The sequence below is a fragment of the Mustela nivalis genome (genome assembly GCF_964662115.1).
Source record: "Mustela nivalis genome assembly, chromosome: 3".
In the NCBI taxonomy this organism is placed as follows: Eukaryota; Metazoa; Chordata; class Mammalia; order Carnivora; family Mustelidae; genus Mustela; species Mustela nivalis.
The window spans coordinates 140,468,435-140,484,046 of NC_139022.1; the positions used below are offsets into that span (position 1 = coordinate 140,468,435).

Below are 15,612 nucleotides of genomic sequence, written 5' to 3' on the forward strand. Positions count from 1 at the left end.
GTCATTTCTCTCGTATGCCTACCTTTTGTGCTTTTTAGTGGGAAGGGCGGGCAAGGGAAGAAAGGGTTAGCTTTAGGCCCCAAAATTGCCTCAGAGCACCTGCACTGCAGGCCTCTGGGGGTCGCTGTGACAGAATGCAGATTGCTGGTTCCCAACCACAGCCATCAGATCAGAATCTCAGGGATGGAGGCCAGGAATGTGCATTTTCTCAGAAATCCCCCCAAATCATTTTTGGGACTCACTACAGTAAAATAAAATAGAGCCAAGAAACTGCTACCTAAACTTGACATCACTTAGGCCTTCCATAATCCTATAGAAAGAGATTTCTAAAGCTGGCCACCTCAGGCCCTTGAGGCTGACCCTCTGTTCTGTGAGGCTGAGGAGGCCAAGTGATCATTTGGATTTACAGAGAGACACTGGGAAGTGAACCAAGAAGGAAGTCCGAATGTTGAGAGCAGAACGGGCTTAGAGGTGGCAATGAGTCTCAGGAGAACTGTGAGCCCCTCTCAACCCAAAAGAAACAATAAAAACCTGCCCACAGGTGGTCAGGCTTGTCTGCAATATTTAGGAACAGCTAACAGGATTTTTATAAGGGAACATTTGGTGGTAGAACAGAGACACAGTGGGTCCAATGAAGAAAACTCTCCCGACAAAGACAGTTACGTTGAAAGAAAGCACGAGTTCCCCAGGACTCTAATTTTGCTTTGTCAAGAGTATTGCTGTTGTGATTTTAAAAATTGTTTTCTCCTTCTGGAGAAGTGAATATATTCAGAAATATCAGCCTTCCCTTCTTAGCACTGGAACAGTAATAATAGAACCAGCTAGGAGAGACAGTCCCCTCCTGGGTCCTGGTACCTTGTCACCAACCCCACCTCTTGGAGCCTGGGTCTTCTTAGTACACTTGAAAAGTAATGGGCTTACTCCACGCCAATTCCCACCCAGATATTCTCTAATGTGAAACCTCGGATCTTGGCACAGAGCTGGGCACAGAGATGGGAAAAGGCCCCCAAAGCCAGATGCCAAGGGCTTCCTGCTGTGGAGGTCAGGATTTGACTCAGAGCAAACCAATGTGCTGGTACCAGGAGCCCTCCTCTCCCTCCTCCCTACACCCATCAGGGGAAGCCTGCAAACAGTGCCTGAATGATGGTGAAAGAAGGGGTGCTGCCCGCTCTCCAGGCAATCTGGTTTCCTCTTTCATACTTAACCACAGCCTACCACCCCCGCCCCCCAACCAGCATGGGCTTGAAATTAATCAGGCCTCAAGAAAAGAATCCCCAGAGAATGAAACAAAGTGCACACAGTAAAGATGTCTTCACATGGTCCTCTTTCCTCTTCTCTCTGACCTGACACCCCTCCCCACCCCCCACCAAGGGGGAAAGATGGCATAGCCTAGCAGCAAGGCATTCGGGCTCTGGTTCAGAACACCTCCGTTTCACTCCAGTGGGTCGTGTCATCTTTGGCAACTTAGTTAACCCCTGTGAGCCTCAGTTTCCTTATTTATAAAATAAGGACAGTGGTACCCATTCTGTAGGGTGGGCTGAGCACTAAATAAGACCGCATGCAAAAACTGCAAAAACTGCCAAGCACCATCCGAGGTTCATAGTAGCCCTCTGGATATGCTACAGAGTAGCAGTCTTAGCCATGATTCTCACCAGAAGTGGTCTGTGCGATAGAAGTCTGCTATTGTACTTTTCAAACAGTGGGTATTGGTCACTATATAACTTGAATAGATTTATTTTAACATTAGTCAACTGGCTGGGCTGGAGGCATATAACACAAAGCGAGAACCTTGCCCTAGGGGTTTAGTGATCAGTTTCCTATGTTTTAAAAGCAGACTAGAGCCCACTGGGAGAAAGCATGCTTTCCAAGAGAAAAGTAGGGAAACATTGTTTTCATCAACTAACAAGGAAGTGGGGGGCATGGGCATTGTGTTTAATTGACAGAATTTATCTTTGTAAACTCATTCATCAAAATGTGATCCTTGGACCACCGATGTGAGAAAAACTGGGGGAGCTTTCTAGAATGCAGATTCTTGGGGCCCCACTCAGATCTCCCAATCCAGATGCTCTGGCAGTGATGATTCCTCTGCACCCCTAAACTTTGAAAACTGCTGGTCTCTGTATTTTGCCAGGCCAGCTATGACATCTGGATCATATTATACATAAACTATATTCAAGGAGAAATTGTGAAATTATTATCTGTGAGTCCAAAGTTGTGTAATAATCAAATTCATTTTTATTTAAAAATATATCTATACCCTTGGGGCGCCTGGGTGGCTCAGTGGGTTAAGGCCTCTGCTTTCGGCTCAGGTCATGATCCCAGGGTCCTGGGATGGAGCCCCGCATCGGGCTCTCTGCTCAGCGGGGAGCCTGCTTCCTCCTCTCTCTCTGCCTGCCTCTCTCCCTACTTGTGAGCTCTGTCAAATAAATAAATAAAATCTTTAAAAAAATATATATATATCTATACCCATTGCCTAGCCATGCTTAGGACAAAGACTGGAAGCACCCACATCTTGTTTAATGATGGCTGTCTTTAGGTGGTAATGTTATGTGTGATTTATCTCATTCGGTGCTTTCCTCCATTTTTAAGTGTTCTGCAAAGAGCATCTATTACCTTTTTAATGAGAAAAAAAAGGTGATTTTAAAATAAAAACATTGCAGCCAAATGTGCAGCATCAGATGCTTTCTGAAATCTTACAGATTTCTGGAAAAAGGAAACACAAGACTCATGGATACCAAACTATCTCTCGTTTGAGATGATGAAACCAGGTCTAGAGAAGGAAAGTGACCTGCCCGCAGTGGTCCAGCAGGTTAGTGGCTGGGCTGTGAGAGACCCCAGGTCACCAGGCTCTTGGGTCAGAGGGCTTTGAAGTGTTCCGTGCTTTCCAGGGACCTGCCTCCCTTCCTTCCCGCCCTGTGAGGGTGACGGAAAAACCACAGGAAGTGCACTGATTCTGAGGGTGGAGAAGTATGTAATAGCCTTTGCAGAGAGGGCTTTGCAGCTCTTATTATTCTCTCTCTGGGAGTTAGTAGGTCATTTGCAAAAGGCATGGGAAGAGCAGCTGATGAAAAGGTCTAATAGTTTGGAAAACTGCTTAACCTTATTTCTCTATTTCTGGATTTCCCCCCATGGCCAAGGACTGTTGAGATCCTGATTTCCCCCGGAGGTTTCCTGTTTAGGAATGCAGTGAAACCTCTGAAATCCAGAGGAATTGGGGAGAAGGCCAGCTGGAATTAGGGAACGGTCTGAATACTTTTTAAGAACATTCAGGTCTATTGTTTTCAAGGACACAGAGGCCCAGATTTGGAAGGATCTTAGTCCAGCTCCTGCTCGGTGCAGGAAACTTTTGTGCTTCATCCCGCACAGAGCTTCATTTGGGCTTCTCTTGAATGCTTCCAATGACAGGAGGCTCACTCTTCTGATAGATAATCTATTTCAAATGTAAAGTCTATTTTTCACCTGGGCTGGGAATCTACCTTCCTCTAAGTTTCTGCTTGTCTTCTGGTGTTCATATAAAATCAATGTGCTCCTTTTCCCCCAGATGATCCTTAAATATTGGAAGGCAGGTACCATGCATCAAAAAGGTCTTCAGAACATCCTCCTCTGCCAGCTGACCACCCTCAGAAAACTTAATCATTATTAATCATTATAGGACAAATGTCATCAATTCTAATTAGAATTATGGTCTACTGGCTCTTCCTAGCTATATAAATTCATACCTGAAGAGAGCTTAGAGACCACCTGCATGGGCCTCATGATTTTACAGAGGAGTAAACTGAGGTCTGCTGAGGAAAACTGCATGACCCAACATGAGAGAAAGAGAGAGAGGGAGAGAAAGAGAGGCCGAGAGGGGACCTGAAACCTAGTTACCTGAATCCCAGAGCAAGCCTCTTTGTACCTCACTCTGCCTCCTATTATTCATAAGATACCAGTATTTCCCAAGCCCTTGAGAGTGCTTGGGAAGTTTGTTTTCTTAGGTATTTCAAAAATGCCTCCTTCAAATTATATTTGCACTGTCACTGAAGGAGGGATTAGCACAGGGTGGAATTTCGTGGACATGATACTGTCAGTGAAAAGCCTCGTTCCAAATGCACTCACTGTCCTTCCTCTCCGCGGTCAGAAGACCCTCTCCTCCAAATGGACAGCACACCTTAGAGGGCCGCCTTGGCCTGCCACGTTTCCCATCAGGCCCCAGCGGCCCACTCCATTTCTGGGAACTTCCCAACTTCAGAACCAAAAAGGAATGCACCAGGATGTGAGGTGGGCTGTGTTTCTGCTCTACCCCGTGCTCCTTTTAAAGTTTCAGGTCCTCTTTTCAGTGTTGCCCGAATCTCAGCAAAAAGACAAAGCAAAGGCTCAGAAACAAACTAGGCACTTGGGTGATAGGTTTCCTGTCCCAAGCCCCGGCAGCCCTGCAGTCACATGCTTCGAAGGGCACATTCCTTCCTGCCCCAGCCCACAGCAACCTCCCTCTTCTCTCTGAGAGGTATTGCGTTTCCAGTTCTTACACTCGGGTCTGGCACGGATGATGAGCTGCCTTGGGCTGCTTCCTGGTCTGCATGGGTTTGGGGTCAAGGGGACCCGAGTTCCAGTCCTGACCCTGCAGCTCGCCACTTTGTGCAGCTTTGGAAAGTTGTCTAAGCCTCTGTTGTCTCATCTGGTAGGAGAGGACAACTACATTGCCTACATCGTAAGGCTGTCCAAATGATGTCATGGCTAAAAAGGTGTCTAGCGCTGTCCTGATCATTCAGGAAGATTCCATAAAAGGGATCTGTTTAGTATTATTCATCTTATGCTACAGAAGGTAGAGACTAAAGCCCATACTCTTCTCACGTGGCACACAGTAGGTGCTTCAGAAATGCTCCTCACTGATTCTAGCCTGGGCTTCTCTTGGTAGTAGTTTCACCAAAAATATGCTGTGTACCATGTGACCACAGGTTCTACTTCAAAGCTCCCTTTTCCCCAGATTCCTTTCCCTGAGAGTGACCTCAGTGAGGAGGCCCACCCTGGCCTGCCACTTTGCACACCTGTCAGCTTGCATCTCAGGATAAGGTTCTCATTTGACAGACTCTGAGAACTTGCTGTCCAGGCAAAGAAAACTTTTATGACGATGAATCCAACACAAACCTTATGTAACCAATCTGTCAGCAAATGGAGGGACAGAGGGACAGGGACAAATGCCTGCCTACTTCCCCTCCCCCTTGCAAAACAAAAAAGGGCAGAAAGCGAGAGATTGAGACCTTCCTGAAACATCCGTTTGTCAAGACCCTTAAAATTGATCAGAGTTTTTAATATTAAAAGGATTCCTAAAGGAACATGAATATGGCTAAACTCCCTTGTACCTGAATTTTAACTGAAATTACATTAGAGGCTTCTCTAAGCAAAAAAAAAATATATATATATATACAACATTTTTTTTTAATAATGTTTATTGTCCATGGGACTTACAAAGGTGACAGAAAAGTTTACAACATTTTTTTTCTACTTGAAATTTCTACCTGGAGTGGCTGAAATTCCTGGCGGGCTAAGGAATCTTGTAGCTTCCCCCTGAATGCTGAGGGTATCCTAGTACACTCGTGCAGAGTAAAAGAATAATTCTTTCTCTTGCCCCTGTTGCACATTATTTGGTCATCGCCTGAATTTTGTGCTAAGGACCTGAGAGCAATAAGAACACCCACTGAGTCTGTTACGTGACAGCCTGAGGGAAAAGCTTCCACAATTGAGGGTGAGGACAGAAGTCAATAATCAGGCAGTGGAGGGAATACAGCAGTTTCTGCAATAACAGCTGACAGCTGGCTTCTCCGGCTATTACCCTGTCCCTTACATCTTTGGCTTCTTACCTCCAGCAGGTCATTCCCCTTCATAGACTTTTCATCTCCTCGGATGCCCAGTGCTTTCTATGGGCTCTTGCAAGTCCAAGATCCTGTGAGGCTACCAGGAGGGTGAAGATTAGCTGGAGAAGCAGCCCACACCCCTGGGTGGGGGGGTCCAGAGCAGGTGGAGAATGTAAGAATGGGCAGGGAAGCCCTTGGAGAACTACTAAAAGTGCTGAAGGGTACCCACTCTCCCATTCACCACGGCACGTTCCAGGAACTCGGGCACCTAGCTTTCCCCCTGAGAGATGAGCCTGCACCCGGACACCCATCACTGAGCTGACAGGAAGCTGAGGAAGCCAGTGCTTTTCTGGTTGGGGACCTTGGCTGGGACAGCAGGGAAGAGAGAAGTGGAGTCAGCTTCAGGAGCGGGTGAAGTGGCAGTGAACCTGAGGGCTGACCCTTCCAGGCTGCCGGTTGCCAAGGAGGACGGTCCACTCGGTCAAACCTGGGCCAAACTCTGGCTCAGACCCAGGGGCAAAAATAGAAAGGGGGTGGGAGAAGCAATGTGTTTACTTTTGTGATTTTCCCCTCCTGTGCCTCTTCACGGTATAAGAACCTCTGCACAAAAAGGCAGTAGACTCACAAGCCTTGCCTCCATGGATAAGCCCTCCCAAACACTGCACGTCCCCCCAAACACAGTCAGTGTCGGGGTGGCTGGAAGGTGAGTTCGGAAGGCAGCATGGATGGGGGGGTGGCTTGGGGGCTGCCACTAACTGGGCAAACGGTGGAAAGTCCCTCTCGGATGCTCTGCCTAAATCAAGCAGTTGCATTAGACAGAATCTACCAATCTCTCTAGATTTTTGAAGCTTCTCTCTGTGGTTCTCAGCCGGGGGGTGATTTCACCCCTCAAGGAGTCTTTGGCATTTTTCCGAGGGTGCAGCCGGCATCTGATGGGGAGAGAACAGGGATGCCGCCGCAGCTCTCACCGCACACAGGACAGCACCCCCGCTACGGAGAGTCACCTGGCCCGCCGTGGTAACAGTGCCAGAGCTGAGAAGTCGGGCTCTATACCCAAGTGAGGAGGGTCAGAAGCACGGGGGCGGGGGTTGGGGGGAGGGGGAGACAGAAGGAAAGGAGGAGGAGGGGCTGCGATCCCACTCCGAGGTCTTGAGGTATTTGTCGGGTGGGTGTTTTCCAGCTCTGTCCCTAGGATCAGTGCCCTTTCCAGGTTTCCTTGGAGGTAAAGGGCTTTGTTGGAGGACCTTGCTCATAAGACCATCTTCCTTCTCTTTAAAATGCCAAACTCTGACGCAGTACAAAGATTTCCACTATAAGAGGCAGCCACTGTATCATAACATGAGCAGCTAGTGAACAAGTTGGACTTGCAGGTGGGTGGTGGCGGGGGCACACGGAGGGACAAAACAGAGGCCCATAACTCCGTTTCTGTGAGTCAGTGTTTCTGCTGTAACAAGGAATCCTCACCATGGGACCAGCGAGACAAGCTATGCTGACAGCGGGCGGAACTGCCCCGAGGCACTGGCCTTAAGAGAGATACAGGTTTGCAGCAGCAGATTCAAAGGCAAAGGAAAGGGTTAAGCAATCAGTGCACGCCACTCCTGTATCATTCTGTATTAAGTCCCTGGGCAGTTATTACAAGTAGTTACCTGCGGTTTCCAGCGGGGGAGGCGACCACACTCCACTCAAGGGGTTTTTGGAGAAACAGGTGCAATGAAGTCATGGTCAAACAATTTATTTACTGTAAACTTTAGACTTTGCTCAGGAACACAACTGAAACTGCCCCTCAAGTCCATGCCTACAACACCCTGTTTGAGCAAATAAGAGGAGCGGGGCGAGTCCGTGTTCACAGCTGAAAGGTCCGAGATACTCAAGATCCTCCAGTGCAAGGGTACGGGAAGGAAAGACTCCTTCACATACAAATTACCAGCAGCAGTATATATGTATATATATTACCCCTAATACTTGACCAATGAGGTAGATCCACGGAAAAGTCATCAAAACAGAGCAGCCCCAGGTCCTCTGGGACTGAAGCCCTTCAGACACAAACAGACACGTTCCATGCAAAAAAAAGGAACTCAACTGTACAAGAAACAATCACTCGAATAGGCTTTCTCTTTTTTTACAGCTTAAAAAAATAAAAAAAGGCAGAAGGCTGCCCTTCTGCACATCTCTATACAATTTTATTCTAAATGTATTACACTCAAGTTAAATAGTCTGTGTAGTGTTTTGTTGGGAGGGGGGGGGTTTCATAAAAAGTAGAAAAACTGCCTTAGAGCAGTGAGTCGTTTGTACTACAATTCCTCCCTTGTGAATCAATGCTATCGTTAGGCACAGTACCTTGACGGTTCGCAAGGCCTTCCGTGCCTGGGGGGTCCTCACACAGCAGTTCGCTGTCTTTCTCCTGCCCCAGGTGACATCCACTGTGCTCCCCAGTGTAGTCGGTCCTGCTGTTACTGTTGTTGGAGTAGCCATTCCCATAGGCCTTCAGGGAAGACCTGCGCAGGCAGAGAAGCTCCTGGAAGGCAATCCTGAAATCCGGGCTCCGGCAGTAGATAAGGGGATTGAAAGCAGAGTTGACATAGCCCACCCAGTTTAGGAGGATGTAAACTTCCTTGGGGATGAGGTTATCCTGGATCACGTGCACTATGTTGACAATGAAGAAGGGCAGCCAGCACAGGGTGAAAGTGCCCATGATGATGCCCAGAGTTTTGAGGGCTTTGTGTTCCTTCAGGCAGAACTTGGAGGCCCTGCGGTGTCCGTGCCCACTCCGCCCATCCTGCTCCACTTGGCTGAGGTTTTGGGCATGGAAGCGGCCCTCAGATCTGTCGATCTTCTGGAGCTGCCTCTGGGCCACCTGGAAGACCCTGGAGTAGACGAAGACCATGACCACCAGGGGTAAGTAGAAGGACACGATGGAGGAGGCAATGGCATAAGCTTGGTTCGTGAAGAAGTCACAGCATGTCTCCTTGGCATAGCAGTTGATGGCTTCCTGGTGGGTGGCCCGGTACCAGTGCATCTGGATGGGCAAGAAGGAGGTAAGGCCCGACACGATCCACACCATCAAAATGACCACCCGGGCCTTATTCTTGGTCAGCAGGCTCTGGTACTTGAAGGGTGATGTGATAGCAAAGTAGCGATCCACTGCAATCACGCACAGGGTCTCGATGCTGGCCGTGACGCACAGCACGTCAATGGAAGTCCAAAACTCACACCAGAAGTTGCCAAAGGTCCACATTTTCATGAGGATGTGGCTGGCCCCAAAGGGCACCACCGCCAGGCCCATGACCAGGTCAGCACAGGCCAGGGAGGTGATGAAGTAGTTGGTGACCGTCTGCAGACGCTCGAACTTGGCGATGGCTGTGATGACCAGCACGTTTCCAAACACGATGGCCAGGACGATGAGCGACATGACTATGCCCATGCCCACCACCCACGCCTCGTTACGTTCCTCCGTGCCATCTTGGTCCGGCGCGTGGCTGCCGTTGGGCGCCAGCAAGAAGACGCTGCGGTTCCCGGGCTGCCCCATGGCGCGCAGGCTGGCAGGTGAGCGCACAGGCTGCCGGCGCACCCGCCGCGCCTCAGCGGGCGGACCTCCCGCGCGGCGCTGCGGGCAGTGAGCGGACGCCGGGAAGCCTCATTCAGCGGCCGGGGGATGGCTGTGCTGGGGATGCGTCCTGCACTCAGCTTGCGGGGTGCTCCGGGCTCCCCGTGCGCGTTGGAACCAGCTGGCGCTCTGGAGAAACCGCCCCGGAGTGCGCGCTGCCCGTTATGTGCACAGGACTTTAGGGACCTGCCCTCCCCGTGACGTACAGCAACTTTCCGCCAATGGCGGGCGGGCAGCCCCGAAGGGGCGAGGTCCCCTCCCCTTCCCGCCCTCCCCTCCCCTCTCCCGCCCCCTCCTGGGGCTGGCACGGGCGGGGCCCAGCTGCTCATGGGCGGCGGACCGGCCACCTCTCCCTGCCGGCTCCCCGGCTGGCCCCGGAGGCCTGCAGCTGGGGCTGGCGTGCTCACCCGCCGACCCAGGAGCCTTGGGCTCTTCTGGGGGCTGCTACCTGTCTGGCCCGGGCGCTTGGGCAGCCGCTCCCCAACATTCGGAAACAGAGACGACAGTGCCCACCCAGACACGCACGGGCAGGCACACTTGCACCCCGACAGACATGCTCAGACTTATACAGAACCCACAGCCACCGACACCGAGACACACCCGCCCAGCGCACCCACAAGCACACTCGCGCGCGCGCGCACACACACAGAAGCCCACAGGCACAAAGTCACCCCTGTCCAACAGAAACGGGGCCAAGACACAAACACAGAAGCACCCAGAAGCACAGAGGCATGGGCACGCACACAGAAAGAAGTAAACAACGCACAATCGCTGGCTTGGAGTTACAGAGCGCCACAGACTCGGACGTCCCCGTCCAGGTACTCTATCCCCTCACACTTGCATAAGACCCCCAACTTCTCCCCGCCCCCGCGACACCCCCCCCCCCCGCCCCCGCAACCTAGAAGCGCAACCACCCGGCAACAAAGACGCGCGCACACGCACACGGGACACATTCCCTTTCAAACATTTGGCAGGACCACAGGAGGTGACTTCAACAGCTGCCCGATTTCCTCAGCACACTCACTGTCAAGTACTTTTGGTGCCCTCCTTGGGAATTTGCAGGCATTGAGACACAATTTCACTCCTTGGATTTCATTCGGAGCTGGAGCAGGGGATGCGTGTATGCGTTTGGAGACAGAGAGAAGGTTGTGCGCTTATATTTGTAATTCTTGGGAGTGTGGCATCACTCCCTTGTTATCTGTGGGAATGAAGATGAGTTGAATTTGGAAAATTTTTCCTTTCAACCTCATCTTCTTCAGCAAGCCCACTGCCACTAGAAATATCCTTACATCTCCCTGGCAAGTTGGTTGATCTGTTGGGTGGAGCCCTATGAAATTGCCGTTCTTCTGTGGTTTCTGACTTTAAAAGTGGTTATTTCATATGGCTCAGACTATTAGAATGTGTTAACATTAAGAAAGTTTTGAAACCATGGGAAAGAAGATAACGTCTCCTTAAAAAAAAAAAAAAAAAAAAAAAAGGTTGGACCAAGCCTTCAGACTAGGGTCTTTGTCCAGGAAATATTATCCTTTGCATCTGGCATATGACTTTACTGTTAAAAAGAAATTAATTTTCAGGGTTTGATTTCACAAGTGTTAGTAGCGTCTTTGAAAGACTGAAAGCATTTCATGCAGTGTAACCAAACATACTTTGTAGATTACATAATAACATAACAATGGCTAACATTTAGGGAACATTCTGCTGTGTGCTTTTCATGCATTATTCCATTTAATCCTTCCCACAGTCCCATGGTAGGGGGAGTACTATTTTTAGCTTAATTCACAAATGGGGCTCCAAGAGGAAAATAGCTTGCCTAGGGGCACAGGACCAGGCAGTGCCAGAGGCAGGAGGTGAACCCAGGTCTTCTTGACTCAAAAACTCATCTTTTAATCGTTTCGAGGGGGTCTATCATCACATGCGGAGCCGGAAGGAGGCTAGACAAGAGACTATAACCAGAATTGGAATACTCAGTTTCCAGATCCCCTGCCGTAGCACTTTCTAGCTCACCTTCCTTAGGCAAGTCAAAAAAGGGAGGCTAATTTCCTCCATCTCTAAGTGGAGAATAAAGTCACTTCCACTGGGTGGAGTGAGAATGGAATATATAATAATAAGTGTGAAAGTGCTTTTACACATATATATGCCACACAAACATGGGTCATAAATGAAAATGTATACAAATCACTTGGTAGTTTAGAATGCTTTGTTAGTCTTCTCCAACAGAACAATCAAATACTTTAGGACAAAAGTAACTCAGGTGTTTACTGTAGAAGTAAAGCTCAGAAAAACAAAACAAAACAAAAAATGTAACCTGTTTGCTCCCTTTAACTCCCTTTACCAGCCAGAGATGGTTTTCACAGAACAGATGCCTTACAAAGCAAATATTTCCCATAAAAGGCACAAATATTAATTAAAGATCTATTATGTTCCCATAGTTTTCAAAATATACCCACCCCATATTTGTGTTTTCCAAAATTGGCTTTGGTATGGTGCATTTTAGGAAGAGGCAGTGTGTGTTATGCAACACAGTTTCTTTAAATATACATCTAGCCCGAATGTGGAACTAAGCCATTTAAAACCTCCTTCCTGTTTGCCAAGCTATGGAATAAATAAGCATATTGTTTAACCTTCCCATAACGACAACAACAAAAAGAACAAAGAAAGCCCTTTTAGGACAAACACTAATTGATCATTTAGATATACACATGAGTCATCGAAAAGTCTAACTTTGAATATTTTGGGAAACACCTTTTAAAAAACCCACAAACACTAAATCAAGAAGGGAAGATGGCTTATGTCAACAAGGAGGTTCCAGGCTCTTACCCATCAGCTTTCCCAAATGGACAATCTCTCCTCCTCTCCCCCAACCCCTTCTCCCGTTTTCTTTCTCTCTCTCTCTCCCTCTCTCCCTTCCTCCCTCTCTCTCTCTCCTCTCGGCTTCATCACCAAGCTGGTAGGAATTTCAAGATGCTGTCTTCACACCAAGAGTCTTCTCTTGACCTCCTTTTTGAGTTATAGGAGTTGAGAGAGAGTGGGACAGATTTTTCTAGATCATTGAGTTCATCTCTCCCCACCCCCTCCAGTTTGCAAATGAGGAAACTGAAGTGCAAAGGTAAGAAGGATCTAGTCGAAGGTGGCAAGTGAGATAAAGGGTTCAGGCCTGCCTCTGGCCTTCCAGATTTTCACCGCCCCATGCTGTCCTCTCATTTCCCAGGAGAGGACTTCGACTGGCCCTGCTTGCTGGACTTGTGGCCTTGGAGACTTGATGCTTCAGCTAAACTGGGAAGTTCTTAGACTAAATGCACCTTTATCTGATCTAAGAAAAATCAGTCTCCTTTATGGTGATTGATAGTGTCTAATTACATATTTTGTCAATCCCTTAAACCACCGATTTGTCGTTTCCTGCCTGCCAAACAGGAAACACACACACACACACACACACACACACACACACACACACACACATTTTGATTTACCGAACAAATGTTTGAATAGGAGTAAGGCTCCGAGGTGCCAAGGAATGTCCTCACACCATTAGCTGTACAGCTTAGGAAAATCTTATCCCATTCTTGGCTTAGGTGAATTTCCTTCCATCTTTACGATCATCTGAACAGAGAAACATCTGTAGATTTCTTTCTAAATAATGGTCTTAAATGTCTAATGTTATCTCTGTATGCCTTCATCCCATTACATTTACATTAGATGAGATTAAGTGCCCATGAAGTGTTTTCAGTGTGCTCCCCTGCGAAAGAGGTACCTCTTACCTTTCTCTTATTTTTGAATCAGAATGTAGGTATGGAGTACATGGATCTTATCAGGTCCTACGTGTGAAAGAACACTTTGAATGTGAATAGTCAGTAATTTGTTTTTAATTTGAATTTCTGTGAAAAAGAATGAAAGCCCAGACAAGGCTGGGTGTCTTAGAAAGAAACATGACTCTGAAAAATTACCATTACCACTGAGTTATATAATACGCTGAGTAGAATGTTCACTGTGTTTGAATGAAGCATCTCATGGTCCGGTCAGCCCCTTACACCAATGCATTCCCCCAAAACTCTCAGACAGCACTATCGGGGGCAAGCTCTCCGGGTCCTTCTGCCATTGTATGTTTCTGACTGTCCAGAGAGTGACCTGAAGTCCACCTTCTTATAGCTCCTGCCCGTCGGTTTTAAGTCTGCCCCCTTGAGGCCACTCAAAACAAGTCTCCTCTCTCTTCCCCAAGACTGTCCTCAAGCTTTCGGAAGAATCCCTTGGAGTTCTCCTGAGCCTTCCCTTCCGCTTAAATATCCCTTGTTTCCTTGGGTTTGGAGACTGTTTTACCGTCACGGGAGATCTATTTATACTTGGGTCAGTCGATGTCTAAACTTAACATCAGTACCTGGCATGATCATAGAACAAGTGCTCAAATAATCAATTTGCAGTCACCTTGGCAACCACAAAGAAGCAGGGCCACCAGCAAAGCTTTCAGAACAGCTGATTATACCAGATGAATTTAATTTCCTGCTGTGCTAGCGTTTCATGAGAGACATGCTAATAAATTCTCCACATCTCAGGGGCACTGAACAAGGGGAGATGGTTTAAATGAAACCAGGAGAGACTTCAGCTGGTCTTATGAAGGGCTCCTCGGCCTGGGGACATGGAGAGGCGAACCTCCAGCAGCTTTTCTCAGTTGGGGGGGGGGGCTTTGCAAGAGAATTAAACCCCCGCAGGAAACTGAGTCACTCCTTACCAATTCTCCCAAGAAGGGCACCTAGCTATTAGCCTCCGGGGGTTATAAGTGAGAGATTAAGTTGTTCCATACAATGCAACGAATGCCTTAGGATACAAGGCTTGATTCTTTGGCCGATTGGAGGGGCATCCCTTGCTGTCTCCTGCAGATATGGGAACAAACGGGGTGTGGGGGTGAATACTTCCTTGTGATGGACCCAGGGTGGTGCGGAGGAAGGAACATGGGTGTGGGGGGGGGGGGGTGTCAGGAGACCCAGGCTCTGGGCCCTGAACGGCTCTAATGTTGTAAATAACCTTAATCAAGTCACCTTCTTTCTTGGAGCCTCGATATCCATCCATGACATAAGGTTGGCCTGGGTGACCTCTAAGGCTCTCCTATTCTAAGACAAACCAGCCTGTTGTGGGAAGGATGCGCGTGGAAGGGCACCGAGGAGTGGAGTTCCTGATTCTGAAGGCACGGAGGAACTGGCAAGTGAAAACTGTCACCATCCTACAGAACAGCTCGGCTATTGCCTTCGCCCCGCCGCCTCCCTCCCCCCACCCCGCCCCAGCCCCACCGCCAAAGTTCACCATCGCGATTCTGGCTACTCTGAGTGGCAGCTGTACTGTCATCTACTAAATACTTTTTTTTTTTTTTGACATTGACCTATCTCTAGAATGCAAATATATTTTTAAAGAAAATTTTGTATTACTGCCACTGCTGCACGTGGAAAACCAGTGTCATTCTCCGTAAATAGAAGGTAACCATGAAAACAAAACAATGTTAATAAATTCTCGCTAGATTTTGTCGCCTGCCAAAGTTCTGAGCCCGAGGCTTTCTCTTTTTATTGAAAAGGAAGATTAACAAGTGCTGGGGAGATATTAATGGTATTCTAGCACCAAATGGGGCTTTCTCCATCTCTTTTAAAAGATGGGAAGAAAATCAAAAAGGGAACAACTCCTAAGTATTACACTGCTTTCAATGTAGTGTTACCGAGGTATTTAAAATAATTTCTACTTCTGCCGAAAGGGATCTTAGCCCTAGACTTGTGCTAATGAGACCCACCGCTGTGATAGAAAAAGTATTTGGCTTCTGGAACCAGGTGGGTCTGGGTTTCAATGGTGATTCTGCCCTTACCCAGCTGAGTGCTTCCAGCAATATGTTTAAACCCTCTGGACCTCAGAGTGGTTCTTTGTAAAATAAGGATAAAATCCTCAGAATGGCTGTCTAGGGAATAGAAGGAATGCATGAAAAACTGGGTTTGGGAAGGAAGGGAGAAGACCAAGAGACATGATGATAGAACAAATCAGCATAATTTGGATGGGCCCAGGACTGGGGAGTTGAGTCAAAGGGGTCAGGACCATTGCCCAGCTGTTGGCATGAGTGTCTGTGGACAGGAAGTGGTGATGAATTCAGATATGGCCATATAAAATTTGAGGTTTGGACTGGACATCAAGATGGAAGTCAGAGTA

General features: G+C 48.2%; 1 protein-coding gene across 1 annotated transcript; it reads right to left on the bottom strand.

Moving 5' to 3' along the window:
• Positions 1-7,550: 7,550 nt before the first annotated feature.
• Positions 7,551-10,293, bottom strand: ADRB2 (adrenoceptor beta 2). The gene has a single exon (XM_082724360.1). It carries the CDS (start codon positions 9,358-9,360, stop codon positions 8,104-8,106), a length of 1,257 nt encoding a protein of 418 aa, XP_082580486.1. The 5' UTR covers positions 9,361-10,293; the 3' UTR covers positions 7,551-8,103.
• Positions 10,294-15,612: the final 5,319 nt, after the last annotated feature.

Excerpts from the sequence above, each read along its gene's own strand:
- ADRB2 (XM_082724360.1), bottom strand. The coding sequence starts at position 9,360 with ATGGGGCAGCCCGGGAACCGCAGCGTCTTCTTGCTGGCGCCCAACGGC.